Source organism: Amphibalanus amphitrite, unplaced genomic scaffold (genome assembly GCF_019059575.1).
Source record: "Amphibalanus amphitrite isolate SeventyFive unplaced genomic scaffold, NRLGWU_Aamphi_draft 000322F_arrow, whole genome shotgun sequence".
Lineage (NCBI taxonomy): Eukaryota > Metazoa > Arthropoda > Thecostraca > Balanomorpha > Balanidae > Amphibalanus > Amphibalanus amphitrite.
Genome location: NW_024881817.1, coordinates 46,699 through 64,526, shown reverse-complemented (window position 1 = coordinate 64,526; position 17,828 = coordinate 46,699). Strand labels below are relative to the sequence as shown.

At 52.6% G+C, this 17,828-nt stretch overlaps 2 protein-coding genes across 4 annotated transcripts in view; one reads left to right on the top strand and one right to left on the bottom strand.

Annotated features, from left to right (window-relative positions):
* The window catches only part of LOC122388437, a 99,932-nt gene that overhangs the window by 50,185 nt on the left and 31,919 nt on the right, over positions 1 to 17,828 (bottom strand). Inside the window, exons 5-9 of the mRNA XM_043379504.1 lie at positions 16,406 to 16,534; positions 15,344 to 15,462; positions 9,311 to 9,467; positions 8,723 to 8,838; positions 383 to 1,193 (exon numbers count right to left, since the gene is read on the bottom strand). Coding sequence (XP_043235439.1) covers positions 383 to 1,193; positions 8,723 to 8,838; positions 9,311 to 9,467; positions 15,344 to 15,462; positions 16,406 to 16,534 — 1,332 coding nt within the window. The remainder of the gene's footprint in view (positions 1 to 382; positions 1,194 to 8,722; positions 8,839 to 9,310; positions 9,468 to 15,343; positions 15,463 to 16,405; positions 16,535 to 17,828) is intronic.
* Positions 5,118 to 8,528, top strand: LOC122388438. 3 transcript variants are annotated; one of them, XM_043379505.1, is made up of 2 exons: positions 5,118 to 6,453; positions 6,766 to 8,528. In XM_043379505.1, exons 1-2 carry the CDS (start codon positions 5,305 to 5,307, stop codon positions 7,174 to 7,176), a joined length of 1,560 nt encoding a protein of 519 aa, XP_043235440.1. In that variant the 5' UTR covers positions 5,118 to 5,304; the 3' UTR covers positions 7,177 to 8,528. The 3 variants fall into 3 exon arrangements, with proteins under 3 accessions (XP_043235440.1, XP_043235442.1, XP_043235443.1); XM_043379507.1 differs by having other exon boundaries at positions 5,119 to 6,453; positions 6,769 to 8,528; XM_043379508.1 differs by having other exon boundaries at positions 5,122 to 5,285; positions 6,243 to 8,528.

Genomic DNA, 17,828 nt, shown 5'->3' with positions numbered 1-17,828 from the left:
TGATCCGTTTTGATCCGGGTTCAACCTTAAATTCCCAAATCCGGCCCGCCCATATCCGTTCTTTTTTAACAAATTTAGAATCCAATCCTATCCGGTCCGCGGATTTATCCGTGGATAACGGATTTATCCGGCCCATGAAGTGCTCTACTATGCATCCTAGCAGCATGAGCTCAATGTGGCCATTGTTACGAAGGAAAACAAACATAGTGAGTGCATAAAGCAGTAGATACCAGCAGCAGTTCAGCCGGGAGGGCTGGTGGTCCGTCTTGCCCCGCTGGGCCGTCTTACCCCACCTTCCCCTATCAACCTAGCTATGTGCTCTTTTCCAATCCTCCCAGTTCCCACCCCACCCTCCCCAATCCCGGCTGATGAGTCCACTTACCGGCGCAGTCCTGCGGGCAGATCCGGCCCGAGAGCTGCTCCAGTGGGTCACACGTGCCGTCCGGACACGTGGCCAGGTCGGAGCTGCACGTGCCGTACTCGTGCGTCAGCGTCTTGTTGGCCTCGGGCGGGCGCCACGTGCACGTGCCGTTGGCGCCGGCACCACACATGGTCTCGCAGTCCTCGAGCCGGGAGCTGCGCGCGCACATTGGCTCCGGGTCGTCCGGTGCCGTCCGTGAGCCGCTGTCCACGGCCTCCGCTGAACAGGAGCCGTTCTCGGCCAGCCACACGCGGATCGTGACGTTCACTCTGGCGGCTCCCTCGGCTGGAGCGGCCCCGGGGTCTGCCGATGGCACCGTGCTCGGTTCGGTTGCACTCCCCTCCGTTGTGCTCGGCGAGGAGAAGTCTCCCTCCTCTGACAGCAGCGTGATGTTGCGGTCGGTGTTGTTGGATGACGTCAGGTCCGTATCGACGCCCGGGGGCGCTGATAACGCCACCAGTCGGAGAACCAGCGGCGATTCGGCCCGCGCCAGCCGCTCCGGCCGCCAGACGTATACGATACCACCCGAGGCCGTTACCGACAGCGAGCCGAGGTCTGCGGGCTCCAGGTGCGCTCTCTGGCCGCGGAGGGCGGCCGCCAGCGCCGGCGGCGGCTGGAACACGCGCGCGAACCGCGCCGCCCACCGGCTCACCGTGACCTCATATACGTCCTGGAGGTCGCCAGGCGGGTCGGCGCCGCCGGCGGGCGCGGGCGGGGGCGGGGGCGGCTCCGTTGGCCGACACCCGGACAGCAGGTTTACCGTGATCGTCACCTGCCGCCGGGGGAGAGGGAGGAGCTGGGTTACACGTCTGCCGACACTTCATACATAAATCACGCAGAATGTTAGCCGGAAAACGGAGCTCGCTAGATAGGGTGATTTATGTTTCATTATTGGAGCCACCTATAGAACCTAACCTAAAATCTAAATGTAGGTAAATGTTGCAGGAACTATCTCAAATGCTGTAGCTTGAAGTTGAAGGAAAATTTGCTAAATCATTGACCAGGGCCTCAGTCACGGTTTCCGATGGTGAGATGGGGTCCAACCAAAAAATGCGCACCCTTATACATAAAGCTGCATCACGGAAGTGCAATTATTAGGGGGTCTGGACACCCCGTATCCGACCCACGATGGTGGAGCTCCTGTCATTGATCTACATTTGTTTAAATAAATTCATGAAGACAGATGAATACCAAATTCGTCCGTTACTAAGGTATTGTACCTAAATTCATTTGGGTCTGGGAACTCGGCACGCAAGATAATTATTGCTTTATCGATCTAATAGGTATGAGCTCATTCAGAAAAGTTGAACAAAACATTTTGCTTGCACATGTATTAGCCAGGGAAGGGAGTTCGGCTGCATATAAAATTGCTAAGGCTCGTTGTCCATAATGTTGGCGGCGGCGCTCTCATCACCTCCGACAGTCTGACTTCTATGCGTGCGTCATAGCACTGGACATTGCTTTCGGTTGATTTATTTTGTCATAGTAGGATACAGACCTTAATGAAAATATGAGACTCTCAGAGCCGTCCGTGACGCCGTTTTCCCTGAACACTATTATTGAACATGGTGGAAATGAAAAAAAAAACATATCTAATAAACGTTCCGCGGGCACATCAAGCTTCGCTGTTTTCTTTTATCACCACAGCTTGTGATACCCAGGCACTGGCAATTTATAAGGAACTTGACTTGAGACTGCATTAGGCCTCGCTCACTTAATCGGATCTGGCTAATTTTACACATGATTACACCCACGCTAGCCTAAGGGACGTTCGAACGTTCGTGAAATCTCAAAGATTGGCTGGGGAGCCCCAAAGGCACGAGATCGGCAGAGCAGGGCTCAATTCGTATGTCTCGCATGATTGGCGTGGCAGAGGACGAGATTCAGCCGGCCCAGCTGGATCATATACCACATAACTTGAGTGATCAAAGACTCAGCCTGCTACGAATGGTCTCTAGCCACTGACCAGCTAGCAGTTTCATTGACGTTTTCAAATAACTACTGAAATTTCATAGCATTTCAACAGAGATAAAGGTTGACTAGGGATACCAAGAATGAGAGTCTTCCATTCTTATGCTCATGGCTGGCAGGACACAGTGGCTGGTTTTGACAGCACATAATTATAATAGCACACACTTGTGACAGCACACATTTGTGACAGCGCACAATTGTGATGACACACAGTGACTGGTTGTGACAGCACACAGCTGTGACAGCACACAGTGGCTGTTGTGTCTGCACACAGGGGCTGACAGCACACAGTAGCTAACAGTAGAGGTGGCAAAATGTGGACCCGAGGACCCGGTCCAGAGAACCAGTCTGGACCCATATGGGTCCAGACCGGTTCCTGGAAATTTTCTGACGGGTCCAACTGGGTCCTACCATAAACTAGACATCTTGCACACTACACATTTTTGCAAAATATGAAGTGAATAGAGTGAATGTTCCTTTACACACAGTAGCTCATGAGTATTCCCAGTGGGCAAAAGGCTGTTTTACATGATGCAACTAATGATACCTACAAGTAATTTGTATTAATTGACTTTTGGGGAACGGGTCCAAATGGTTCCGATTCCAACTTAGACCGGGTCCAACTGGTTCCAGAAATGTCCAGTCGGGTCTGGTTCGAGTCTGGTTCCTTAAATTTTCATCTTTTGCCACCTCTAGCTAACAGCACATAGTTGCTGACAGCACACAGTGGCTAATAGCACATAGTTGCTGGTTGTGACAGCACGCGGCGGCTGGTTGTGTCAGCACACAGGGGTGGACAGCACATAGTTGCTGGTTGTGACAGCACGCGGCGGCTGGTTGTGGCACCTGACAGCAGCTGGTATGTATGCCTCCAGTGGCTCAGCTCGACTCACCGAGTCCTCTCACTCGACTCACCGAGTCCTCTCCGTAGGCAGGGTGGTAGGGGAGAGCGGGGAGAGTTGTATCATGTCCAAGTTGTATCAGGGCGAATTGTGCCAAACATATCCAATAGATGGCGATCGTGACACGACCAGCCGACAAGGTTTTCCGGGCTCCATCTTTCCCTGTTCTGTCGTGTGGCTGGGTGGACGCGTCTCGAGGTGAGGGCCGATTTTGTTTTTTTAATGTCATTCTAAAAAAAATAAGTTGCAAGAAAATGTGTGTTTTGGGCATTTAGATGTGCACGAATTTGAAAGATCTCCGTAGCGGTGGTGAGGGCAGGTTCTAAGGCTGCGCGAGTGAAAATGGATTTCTCCAGCTCTCCGCTGTTTTTGAGCACGAGGATGTTTTTCCAAGATGGCGGCGAGGTACATGTTGTATCAGAGCCGGGTGGGGTATGTTGTAACATGTATGTATGTATGTATGTATGTATGGGTATGTTGCTGTTGATCGCAAAAGCAAAGCCCTGGCTGGCGTTTGTAGGTAGCTAGTCAATACTCGTTCCATTTCGGCACGATGTGTTGGCTTCTTTGCTCTTAACGGGCCACTTTTGCGTCTAGCCTGTTAATGTTTCGTTCGTTTCGATGTTTCGTTCGGATTGACCTAAGTTTGGTCTATTAAAAGTGAAGCCTTTGAGCATATACATTGTATTAACCCCATTTAATGTTGTTGTTATGTTCAAAACCAGTAGTAAGCACGCTCCCTGAAACGTGAAATAGTGATACAAATTACCCCACCATGTGATGCAACTCACCCAAGCCATGGGGCAAGTTGTATCGAAAACATTGTTCTATTCGGCAGACCGTAGAATAAAAACTGGTAGAGGTAGCGGAAAAGTTACTTTGCACAAAAAAGCAGAAGAATCAAGGAAGGAGATAGTATGGAAATAATGAGTTTATCACGGATAGTTACGAGGTTATGGGTCTCGGAGTAAAAACTGATACAACCCACCCCACTCTCCCCTATACCTCCAGCGGCTCAGCCGTAGTTACGACATTCGCCGCCAGGGGCTGACCCCGGCCCGTGACCGAGGTCGCGGGCGGGGTCAGTCTGCGTTGGTGCTCCGCACGGGCCGCGACGCTCCGTGTTGCGCGAGCCGCCGGTATTTCGAGGCGGCTTGTTTCCTCATGGAGGAACGGTTCAACAACCTTCTTGAGAGGTTTGACAAGTTGGAAAGCTCAGTGGCTGCAATCAGTGAGCATTTGAAGACCGACACCGCCGGTCGTCGGCTGGTCGACACTCAAGAATGCGCAGACACTCAGCCGCAGCCGCTCGGTGAGTCTGAAGTGGGCGCGAGCAGTGATCTGCAGACAGACTTTAAGAGCATTCGCGAAAGTCTGGCGAAGGTCAGACTACCACCGGACTTGGTGGTCGGTGATTCAAGAGCAGGCGTCAGCAAGGCTGACTGGCCGAAGTTCCAGGTCATTCAGAAGTGTGCGCGGTATCAGGAGACCGTATTGAAACTGCTCTCTCAGTGTACAAGCAGAGAGCCCGTCCTCTCTGAACTATCGACTGTAGCTATCGCACAACTCCGGTACCTGCAAGAAGAGTATACCAACCTGCTGGTGGCGAACCAGTTTGATGACGGGACGGCCAGGCTGTTCCAGACGCTGCAGCAGAACCCGGCAGCTTTCACGCCGGGGGCGCTGGAAAATCTGCAGCGAGCCGTGTCCATCGCCGGAGCGCGACACAACCGGCAGGTCAGTGGCTCTGGAAGGTTCCGCGGGCGGGGCTCATTCTTCCCGTTCGCTTCTGGCGGTCCGGACAGAGGCTACCGCCTGGACGCGGCGGGTCAGCGACCCGGCGGCGGCGCGGCGGGCTCGGGCTCCGGATCAGCTGACTGGAGGTTCCGCCGCGGGCGGTTCGGGTACGCACCCGGGCCTCGTGACCTGGCCGCCCGAGCGCAGCAGCCGGATGACGTCACAGGGACATTCTCAGCTGAGTAAACCATCACGTGAGTTGTGAGGGGAATTATGCCGCTGCATAAGGACGAGTGGGTGCGCATTGGGGCGCCTGATGCAGTTCTGGACTGGATTATGAATGGTGTGCCGGTGCCTGTGCGTGACATTCCAGAGCCCCGTGTCTTTGAAAATCCCTGTTTTAATGAACCAGAGAAAAAGTTTTTGGAAACTGAGCTGATGGCGCTAGAAAAGAGAGGTGTTATAGAAAAAGTAGCTGACGTGCCGCATTGTGTCTCCCCTTTGAAGGTTGTTCCAAAGAAAAATTCCAAATATCGCCTCATTTGTGACTTGAGATATGTGAATTCTCACTGTGATGTGCCACATTTTTCGTCAGAAGGTGTTTCTGTCCTGCCAGAGGTTATGAGAGGTGGTGAGCTGGCGGTCACTGTAGATTTAAAGGACGGATTTTATCATTTCCCTGTCCGTGAAGAGTTCAGAACGTATCTGGGTTTCCAGTATGGTGGATGCTGGTATGTGTGGTGTTTTCTACCATTTGGTTTGGTGGCTAGCCCGTACTATTTCCACAAATGTATTCGGGTGGTCATAGAGTATATGAGAGGGACCGAACGCCTGTCGGTCATGGCCTACGTAGATGATTTTTTATTGACGTCAACGAAGAATAGAATGGCCAGTGACGTGAAAATATTTTTAGATACTTTAGCTTCATTAGGATTGTGTGTCAACTGGGAGAAGTCGTGTTTGGAGCCGTCAAATGTTGTGTCTTATTTGGGTTTCGATGTGCACTGTGCGTCCGAGGGTGAATTGCCGTTCATTACTGTGCCTAAATGCAAAGTGTCGAAGCTGAAGCAGGATATAGGTAGGATGTTAAAGCGGCCCACTGTGTCGGCGCGTCTGCTGGCTCGCATCGCGGGTAGGTGTATCAGTATGATGGCAGCGGTGTTCCCGGCCAAGCTGAAGTTGCGGAACATTTACCGTCTGTTGAATTCTAGGATGTCTTGGGACGAGGCAATGCCGTGGTCGCCCGAGGCCAGAGAGGATCTGGCGTGGTGGCTTACATCGCTGGACGGGTGGAACGGCCGGCTGCTGGTGCCGCCGGCCAGCTGCGACTTGCAGCTCTCCACCGACGCGTCCGAGACTGGCTGGGGAGCGACACTTTCCACCCCGGTCGCTCAAACCGCCTCGGGTTTCTGGCGGCCAGAGGTGAGCGCAGAAACGTCCAATTTTCGCGAGTTACTAGCTGTTTATTTTGCCTTACTGTCATTTTGTTCTACGCTTCGTGGCAAAACCGTCGAGATATTGTCCGATAATATCACGGTAGTCGCGCTCATTAACAAGCTTGGGTCAGCTGATCGTCGCCTGGACGCCATCGCTCAGAATATTTGGGAGTTTGCTTTTGAGCATCAGGTCATGCTGGTTGCGCACCACATTGCAGGATATTTAAATGTAGACCCCGATGAGCTGTCACGTATTCCGCTGCGTCACGAGTGGACACTCCATCCGGCTGTGTTCCAGCAGTTGGAGCGCATGTTCGGCCCGCACACGATCGACCGGTTCGCCTCCCTGTCTACGGCGTTGCTACCGGTCTACAACAGCCGCTTCAGGGACCCCGGTACCGCTGGTGTGGACGCTCTGGGTCAGAACGATTGGCAACAGCACAACAACTTCATAAACCCGCCCTTCCGGCTGGTCGCACGTGTGCTGGACGCGGTGCAGGCGCAGCGTGCCGAGGCCACGCTGATTGCCCCGATGTGGCCAGGCCAGCCATGGATGGAGCGGCTGCGGCGGCTCAGCGTCTGCCCGCCGCTGCGGCTGCCGCCTGTGACGCAGGCCTGTATTCCACTGCTACCGCACCAGCAGATAGAGCCGCACCGCAACAGACGGTGGACTCTGTTCGCCTGGCGGATCTCTGGAGAGCCCGGTTAGAGGCGCTCGGCTGGTCTCCTGCTGCACGTGAGCAGTTCCCTCTGTGTTTGGCTCATTCCACTCACGCGAATTATGACAGGTACATCTGTAAGTTTAAGGAATTTTGTAGAATACGTGAATTGATTTTTCCACCGGTAGATGGCGCGGTAGTGGCTGATTTCCTGGTAGGCGAGTGCAGTGTGTCTGACAGACCCCACTCTACGTTACGCTGCATGTCAGCAGCCTTGGCTGCACTGTACGAGGTGATGGGAGTAGCCAACCCACTCCACGATCCCCTTCTCGTGCGTCTGTCTCAGGCCATCGTGAAAAGCGGCACACGGGCACCCATGACACGGTCGTCCGTGATGGATGTATCAGCCTTTGTTCGTCTGTTTGAGTCGTGGGCTGTGAACGAGTCGCTACCGTTGAAGTTGCTCCGGTTGAAGGCGATATGTCTGCTAGCTATCGCGCTGATGTTGCGGCCCTCAGATATTGCCCCCCTGTCGATGAGGTTCGATGCAGGCTCGGGGGTAACGTCGCCGTTTGTGCTGTCCACTGATCAGCTTCAGTTCCGTTCAGATGGTACCCTGCAGGTTACCTTTCTGGGGATAAAGAACGACGCTCAGCGCACGGGGTTTCAAGTCGCAATCCCGCCTAGCCCCAATAAGTCAGCGGACCCTATCGATGCCCTGCGTGTTTATTTAGCTAGAACAGAGTCGTGTCGATGTCCAGTTTCGAAGCCTGTTTTCATTAGTTTAGTTCGCCCATATGCTGCAGTTTCTGCAAGCTCGGTGGCTGCCGTTTTACAGCAGGGTATTTATTTTGCGGAGGATTTTGGTCTCGCCAAAGGTCACACGCCGAAAGATTTTCGGCCAACTGGCGCGACCCGTGCGGTGCAGCTCGGGTTTGACGCAGACGATGTGCAGCGTCTCGGTAGATGGAAGACCAGGTCGGTATTCCTGGATCATTATGTTCACAATAGCGTAGATCCGTCGTTTACACAGCGTCTGTTCGAGTGACATGGCGGTGCATATGTGTGATGGGTGCTACGACGCGACGTTGTGATTTTTTCTCTCCACGGAATTGCATTTATGTTTGTTTGTACAATACATGTACGGCTGGCGGCGAATGTCTGTAACGTTGGTTTTAAGAAACCGTAGTTACGACATTCGCCGCCAGGGGCTGACCCCGGCCCGTGACCGAGGTCGCGGGCGGGGTCAGTCTGCGTTGGTGCTCATGGATTTGGAAGTTGACGCATGGAACATGATCTCGCCATAGACCAGTAACTGGAAAGGAGCTCGGTTCGTGCAAGTGCCACTGCGGCGCAGACGATTGCATTTATGTTTGTTTGTACAATACATGTACGGCTGGCGGCGAATGTCTGTAACGTTGGTTTTAAGAAACTCGACTCGCCGAGTCCTCTCCGTAGGCCGGGTGCAGAGTATGTATGTATACCTCCAGCGGCTCAGCTCGACTCGCCGAGTCCTCTCCGTAGGCCGGGTGCAGAGTATGTATGTATACCTCCAGCGGCTCAGCTCGACTCACCGAGTCCTCTCACTCGACTCACCGAGTCCTCTCCGTAGGCCGGGTGCAGAGTCCGGTCCCTGAAGACGACTCTGACCGAGTAGTTGAACTGCGCGCCCAGCCGCTCCGCCAGGTTTACATGCTGCCGATACTCCAGCGCTGCGGGCACCGTAAGGCGGGCGTCAGGTGCCGCGCCGGAAATAGAGCCGATCGCCCCACCAGGGAACGCTCTTAGTGGAAATAAGTCCAGCCGAACGTACGGCCTCCCTCAGGGAGCAAGAGTTTGGACATTAGTTTACCGTGGATGCTTTTTCATACTGGCTCACACAGCAAACACGCTACGAAAAAGTTAGTGTGACGAACACCTACTAGTTTGGAAGCGGGTTTGAAGTTTTTTTATGTTTCAACCGGCATACAAAAATGATAATAGTTTATTGGACATAGCAATGAATTTAATAACTTGGATTTTGTAAACAAATCAATGCCACAAAATTTTACTTTTACTGTGACTTTTTTATGTCAGGTCAGGGTAAGGTCAGAGTCAGATCAGGGTCAGGTCATGGTCAGATCAGGGTCAGGTCAAGGTCAGGTCAGGGTCAGGTCAGGGTCAGTATCCGCCTCCGGAGCTCACAGGCAAAGAGCAGCGTCCTGGCGTTCTTCTCCAGGTAGTAGCTGTTGGGCGCCAGCTCCAGCAGGTGCTCGTGGTCCCCCTCCAGGCGCACGTCAAAGTGCTCGATGGTGTGGTGGTCGTCGTCCCGCACCTGCATCGTCGCCTGCACGCGCTCTCCCTGAGGGTAGAGGGGAGAAATGGACCAGAGTGGAGAGAGGTGCAGAGCTTTGGTCAGCCTGAGGAAATACCATTTACAAAACAAAAACGCAACTGAGTCATCAATCATCAATATCCATGCCTCGGTCCGATGTCACGGAGATTTCAGTGTAATCTCGCCTTTACGGCACAGTCTGGACGTTGTGTGTCATCACTCATCACTTAGTGTCATTGTCATGGACGCTGCGCAGTGTCATCGTCAGGTGACCAGGCCGGCGCCACTCGGCTCAAGCGTTATCCACCGCCGTCTCCACACGGACTGGGACGGTCGTGTTTCCTATTATAACACCGGGGCCGGGGTTCACCATCAGCTCACAGCCGCTGACACATGGGCTCTGTAGTCTGCAATGATACGCCCCTGACATACAGCCAACTGCAGCGCTGAGTAACCGACGACGAGCTGTGACTTGGGCCTCAAACTATCACCAACCGTGGAAATCCAGTCAGACGAACAGACCGAAACGCCTCGCCCATACCTCGATCGGGGTTACCTAGTCCAACCCGATCGGCACAGAACTGCTGCTGGGAGCGCCCCGACGTTCAGTGTCGCTCCCAGCATAGCCACTCGCCACTACCAATCGGCCGTGGCGGCCGGGGGAGGGGAGGAGGGGGGGGGGGGGTTCTGGGCCGGGCGGTGACACTCGATATGACCCGGCTGTTTACGGACGGAGCCGGCCTCGGATACAGGAGAGCCGGTGTATTTGTCCCTCCCACCACCCAGGGGGATGAGGAGGGGTAGCCAGGGAGAGCCGTCAGTGGCAGTGGACAGAGTGACCCGGGCAGAGGGGGTACTGGGGGCAGAGGAAAGGAGGGACAGACAGGTGGTAGGACAGGTCAGATAAACCGATGCACGGAGAGAGAGAGAGAGAGAGAGAGAGAGAGAGAGAGAGAGAGAGAGAGAGAGAGAGAGAGAGAGAGAGAGAGAGAGAGAGAGAGAGAGAGAAAGAGAGAGAGAGAGAGAGAGAGAGAGAGAGAGAGAGAGAGAGAGAGAGAGAGAGAGAGAGAGAGAGAGAGAGAGAGAGACGAGCTGACTCATCTATTAGGCTGACAAGCTGACTGGTCCCAGAAGAAAACCCTCCCAAACAGTCAGTGATGCCGCTCGATTCCCCGGCCTCTCTCACTCTCCCAGTGCAGCGCGCCCCGGGGCCGGCCGCTCAGTATCAGGACGGTTTGTTTATCGCGCTGATCGGCCCGGCCGTCTGACTCGAGTCGGAGTCAGCACCGTCTTCCCGGACCAATGATCACCGGACGTCTTCGGGTCGCTGCAGAGCGCTGCAGTCCGACCGGGTGGCCGACCTCCGCCCGGCAGCTCAGCTCGGACCCCGGCCCAGTCCCTGTCCAATGACGTAAAACCGGCGGTCCACCGACGTAAAGCCGGCATCTTCGGCCGATAAAACCGCTGAGCGACAACAGCGCCGTCCGCAACTACAGCCATCAGCGGGCTCATCAATCAGAAACGAGCCGACGGAGCGGCCGCCGGGGGATTCATCGCATCAGCCGACCGCCGGCCGTCACCGGACTCTGCCGCTGACGTGGGGCAGGCGGGTCAGAGAGGTGGAGCAGATGGGGTCGGTGATGTGGCGCGGATAGGGTAAATGGTGTGGGACGGATAGGGCTTAGTGATGTGGACGAATTTTCATTTCAGGGCCGTCGTGGGATGAGACGAAAGGAAGGCATTTGAACGACCACGAACTTGAGCGTTACAGCGGCTGAGCAGTGAGCATATGCTGATTGAATAAGTGTTTCCTGGTGCGACAGTCTGCCCAGCTGCACAAGTGGAAGCGGTCACCCCGGAGGGACCAGCAGTTCTGTTGAAACTCCTCTCGCCGGTTGTCGTGGGTGGGGGACGGATCACATCAGGCAACACTCCACACTCACTGGTAGACCACACTCCGCTGTGCCAGGGAAGTGTGGTCAATGATGATGAAGAGGTCGGTCCAGACTCCAGAGGATAGAAGGGACAGGTGCATTGGATGGGAGACAAAGGACAGATCTTGTTTTTATATGAAAAAAATCGAATAAAAACATGAGTTGTTTGCTGATGGCTAGCTCGATGCATTGTATGACCGTGGCTGTACGTAGGCTTAACTGCCCAGGAAGTGTGGCCGCCACCGAGATCGTTGGAGCTGATATTTCGGCCCGCGCCCGCCCAGCACCCGCCGTGCCAATCCCGTCTCCGCTCGAGTTCGACCGGTCGCGGAGCGATTCCGCGGCTGAACAGGTCTGAGACCTCCCCCCCTCCCCCCCGGCGACATCCGGTCGGCCGGTCAGCCCGTCCCCCTGTCCCGTATGGGCCGACTCCCACCTTACAGACGCCGGCGCGCTCAGCCCAGCTGCTCCCCGGGGAATTCAGCCGGCTCGCTGTAGAGACCGGCGACGGATTTAGATTAATGTCGCTCATCAGTTGGCCACGGCTTAACCGTGACCGGATTCAATATAACGAGACGTGTTGGCGGGCTTCGCGTCAAATCATGAGCGAGCCTTACAGACGACGTGGGCGCACATTATGCCTGAGGAGGAGATTTACTTCGGGCGGAACTCGAGAGCGGGATTTGCAGGTTATATTGCGTGTGATAAATGTAAAAACGCCGGGAGATGAATGCAGAGAGGTCTGCTTTTATCATACGAGACGGTACGCAATACGCACTCGTCATTAACCTTCCTCTATTTGAGAGCGTTAAGTTCACTCTAATGAACACTCTAAGGCATATATCAACATCCGGCTGAGCTGATTGCATTACAAGTTGGTAAAGCCCGATCTCCGCCGCTGTCGTCGGGCCGGCCCACGCAGCGCAAGAGAACAGACCATTAATTTATAACAAAGGGAATAGCAATGACGGAGTCTGGTATAATGACCTGAAGACGTCACGGAACTCCGAGCGACACGGGGCGGGGACACGGGTGGTGGGGAAAAGAGTGCGTCCACGATAAACTTGACGTTATGCCGTAAAATAGCCAAATCACAGCGGCTTTTGGAGGTCAATATGGAACACCAAAGCGGCAAAATAACAATGAAACAAATCGAAAGTGCATGCCAATAAGTTCGGTACCAAATCGTCAAAAATATGTTTCAGGCAAACAGCAGCAATGCTTTTTCAAATACACCTCTTGCAACGTCTGACAGAGTTGGAAGAGCAGATATTTTACATGAGCACCATATAATAGTTACTCACTTATCAATTTGGTGATAATCACTGTGATGGGTACCTAAACAAAAGTTTCAGGCTTGGGGGGACAATGGGGGACACTCGGGGTCAGCTTATGCTCCTTTGCTGCTCTACCAGTGATGCGAAATCCATGCAACGTGTTGCTCGTCTTTCAATATGCTCTTCATTTGTGTATTGTAGATAATTATATTTCATCAAAAATCGTTTTTGCTAAAGACAGAGGAAAAAACTAGCATTGCTTCACCAGGGTTTATCGCATTGAGGGTCGAAAAATGGGAGCAATTATTCGTTTCCTACCGTAAGCAGAAAAGAAAAATCACGGTAGAGCACCACATAATTCCGATTTGCACTTACGAAGTAACGTAATCACATTTCAGAAGGCTCAGCTCTAAATATTTAAGTTGAGTTAAGTATTAAACAATATGCTCCGTTTGTTCGCCACATAATAATGCTATTCAGAATGTTTAATTTGTTACAGAAGTATTATACAGGATCAGCCCACGCATCACACAAATGTCATGTATGATCGGACATATTTAGCTCAGATGGGACGAGTCAGGAATGAAACAAGCTCCTTGACCATTTCGCTGTCATACCAAAATTAGCAGCACGCGGTGCCATTCATCTAAATGTAATTGCTCAGTTGGCATTTGCCGCTCTGTCAGTTCTAATGCACGTGCCATTGTGAAAACGAAATTACGAACCTGCGCACGTCACATGTTTCATTGAATTGAAATTATTCAAGTGGTAACAATTCTCGCTCTGTCATTGCCTTCGAGCAATTTGGCAGCCGGCTCAGGCTCCTCTCCTCGATTTAGTCTGGATCTCCCACGGATCCATCAATGCCTCCTCTGTCAAATGAACAAAGCAGTCGGTGTGGAACAGTGCCAGGCCAATTGGTTATTATGAGCAGCTATACTGGATAAGGCCGCCCCGGAGCATCTTTCATATTCCTCGGGCATATCGGAGGCTTCAAATCCGGCAGTCAGGGCGGATTTGAATCCGGGAGTCAGGGAGTCGGGGAGGTTTCAAATCCGGGAGTCAGGGACTCGGGGAGGTTTCAAATCCGGGAGTCAGGGAGTCGGGGAGGTTTAAAATCCGGGAGTCAGGCGGACAGAGCTAAGAACCTCAGAGCAGAGTCCAGCTCGGCGGGGCACATCACAAAAGGGCCCGGAACAGTGCAGTGGCAGCACAACACAGCACAGCGCAGCACAGTCCGAGGCTCGCATAACAGTGGATCACGGCACAGGACAGCACAGGCCCTTTCAGGATCTACCGGCTCATCCAAATTGCGCTTTATTTCCGTCCAATAAATACCGTTCCCAAATTACATGCATCTTATTCCGATACATTCCAATAACCATTTACATTATCCATAGTTTTGATCGAAAGAATCTCACCTAAGTCTGCTCCACTGTACTTATAGTGCTATCCAGGACATCAATAAAGTTTTGTAAGATTTTCCCCCTTTCTTCAATTTTCTTGTTCAGACAAGCACACACCGAAGCGACTTATTGGCACCACTTTAAAACTTTGCAGCACATCCCGCAGATAATAACAGCCGGGAAAACGACAGAAAAGAAATAGGTAATACCAATGAAAAGAATAACTGTGCTGTGTACTGCAGACCTTGCAAGAAATCGAATCGCAGAGAAGTATTTATTCTTACAACTTTGTCGTTCAAGTTGCAACCTTCGGGATAACAGATTCAATGTATCTAATGATAGTAATATTCCAGTGCGGGAATGCTATTGAAGCACAAACAAACGTGTCTAATTAACCACGGCTCTGACAGTAAATGGAATCAAATATAATCAGAAACCATTCGTGTTTACGGCAGCCATTCATGCATATAATACGTCTTTAAATCTGAGTGTTTCTTTACGAATTACTGACTGCGCAAGACAAGGGATCAAAAGTTGAGACAGCTGAACTGTTCTAGCGAGTCGGCATATCGATTGCTGCACCTTCATGGAATATTTGGAGTACCGTGAATTCCTCTGACCTCACCACAATTTTTGAAATGGATCTTGAGCACATATTTACCAGAACATTTGTGTTATTCTTTGGAAATGTCATCAAGATATGGAGCTAAAAACACATCTGAAATATCACAAAGATGGTCGGATAAGCGCAATCGAAGCGTTTTCTGTGCTGAGGCGTCGTCGCATGGTTACATTTCGACGAGCGTCTGTTTTGAGGGACGGGCTCCTTTCGTGAAATGTCGACCGGCCATTCAGTGAAACAAGCCACCGACCAGTTTGACTCGCAGCTCAGGGGCCCTGTCGCTAGTAACGGGCTGCTCTCGATACACTACCGCGATGCATCCAACAGGCCCGTTGGTATTTAATACCAATACAATTCATTTGTAAGCCTCCTCAGAGTGTTGTCCGTGATGTTATGTGTACCAGGAACCCGCAGTTGCTACTGTATACGAACCCCAACTCTAGCCGTCTGTCCTGTCCAGTAATGACCGATAACATTGATATCGACTGCCGGTCCCTGTACAAGAGCAGCTGAGGTTTTCTGTGCGTGCCCTCTGACAGCTTATCGTTGTTCCCTGTGAGGGTGCTGGGACAATTTACTCAGGGTCGCTGTACAGTAGCAACTGCGGGTCCCCGTACCAGGCCGCAGCACAGCTGGCGCCGCTCGGTTCGCTCGTGTGACCCACCTTCTTGACCTCGAGCTGGCCGCAGAGGTAGACGTCATGCACGTGCTCGCCCTCGTGGTACACCCGCGGCGCGTGGTCGTTTCTATCCAGCACGTTCACCGTCAGCTTCTTCCGCAGCTCTGTGGGCGACGACAGCAGGGAGACAGTGTGAACACCTCACACAAGCTCCGGCTCAGTTCGCGACTAGCTCACAAGGGAGACACACTGGGTATGTTGCGGTAGACCGTGGACTGAGAAATTGAGAAAAGCAGGATTTAGAATATGATTCAGACAGTCAAAAGAAGATATAACCGAGACACTGGACACGTCACTTCACGCTGCCACATAGAGGCTAGTCCAGCAGCTCAGCGCAGCGCGGCTGAAGCGTGGACGACCCTCGGGGGATGGGGAGGGGAGGGTAGTGTCCGACAGGCAGGAGGGTAGTACCAAACCACTGCAATATTCACACGACAAACGCCAACTACTGTCACCATGGAGTGGCAGCGATGTGTACAGAGGAGCACCAGCCTGGTTAGCATCACATTTACTGAATCAAACAACTGTAATCCACTTTGTAGCCGATAAGTCAACACGGAGACACGAAACGCTACTGGAATGCTGGTATTTCGGGTTCGTTCTTGCCTCGGGCAAACATCGAATAATGAAAAACTTCCGACGAAACAGGCCATTTATAGCCCTACTTCAGGCGCCTCAGTGTCCTGCTTTTTTTGCACACAGATTTCGTGTTGTAGCATTGAGTTTCAAATGACCTTTGTTTGCTTGCGCTTGTCAGGTTATTCAGTAGCTGTGATAACAGAATTATCATCGAGTCCTCATCACTCAGCCATTCCCCTATTCTTTGCATTCGTACAAGCATACGAGCTCGTTTAAAGGCCAACAGGTACGTTTCTCACATTTAGTTCAGAATGCAAATTGTCATCACTAAGATTTTTTTGCAATTATATGCTTCATTTTTACCACTGAGACTGTGTTTCCTCTCCAGATCTGACCCCATCACATGGCTCCCAGTTCCCCACTGATCCGACGCTGCCCCCCGCTGTGCCGCTGGTCCTGACACCTCACCTGTTCCGCTGTCAGGGAGCCGGCAGGAGACCTTCACCACGAAGCGGTGGTCGGCGCCAGTGCGGGTCACGTTGGTGACCTCCATCCATGACCCTCCAGAGGTCAGCGAGTCACGTGACGGCGTCCAGTCTGCCGGAGACGAGGGCTGCTGAGCCAGACAGCGGGGCTGCTGAGCCTTATATATAGCGGGGCTGCTGAGCCAGACAGCGGGTTGGCTGAGCCATATACACAGCGGGGTGGCTGAGTCATACAGCGGGGTGGCTGAGCCAGACAGCGGGGTGGCTGAGCCAGACAGCGGGGTGGCTGACCGACCCAGTATCCCTGGGTAATGCTATTTTTTATGACATTTCCTTAAACGAATTGAGTTTTACTTCCTTGTGTAATAGTTACCAGCTTTGTTTTTTATTGGTTCCTTTCGTAGATGACTTTTACACTTAACCCTCGCCGGCCGAGGGGGGGGGGGGGGCGGGTGCCGCCCCCCCATAGGGTTTTTTCGCGATAGCTCCGAACACGCTGGCGATAGAGAGCTGAAACTTGGCATACCTGATCTTTGATCCAAGCCGCATCTTTTGACACCAACCGCATTTTTGGGTCAGGTCAGGTCACTGACCTATGACGTCATAAGTGAACCTCTGCACGGTCTTCAGATGTCGCAACTTCGCAACGCCCTCACTGCCAGAGGAGATGTCACAGGGAAATGAAACTTGCAGGATCTAGTATCCATTATGAGTCTCACAACTTGTATATCTCGGATTTTTCCTAAAGGTCATATGAGGTCAGGTCATTTTCGTGACCTCACCATTATAAGTCAATGGGGAAAAATTCAAACTGCTATTCTGGCGCCGGGAACGATCTCCAACTATCTCAAGCACACAGAATCGTGATTTTATGCACTCCTTGCAAGGTTAGATGCGTCACTTTTGCAAAGTTGACCTTGCGTGACGTCATTTATGACGTCATCAAGGTCATATTAGTTTTTCGTCAATAACTCTTGATCAAATTGAGCTAGCGAGCCGGGAAAGCCACCAATGGACTCAGGAAGACCTGCCGAATCGAATGATATGCGACATGACCAACTTCGTGACCTGGGGGTGCTGACCTGACCTTGACCTGAGGTCAACACCTCAAGTTGACCTGACCCGGACAAAAAGTATATCATTCGACGCGCCTGAGCGAGACGAACACGATGCTGCCAAAATCGGCGCTCTGCGGCCGTTTTTTGCGAAGTTATTCACCAAAAACTGAACCGTACCTTGGGGCACTTGACCTGACCTCAGAAGTCACCGGTTGACCTAGGACCTTAAAATCGGGTACCAATCTCTGCGTCTCGTAACGGCGCACACGCTCGTTTTTTCCGCGACGCGCTAGCTCCACCAGGGGCGAAACGGCGAGGGGGGGTCGTACCCGCCCCCCCCCCCTCGGC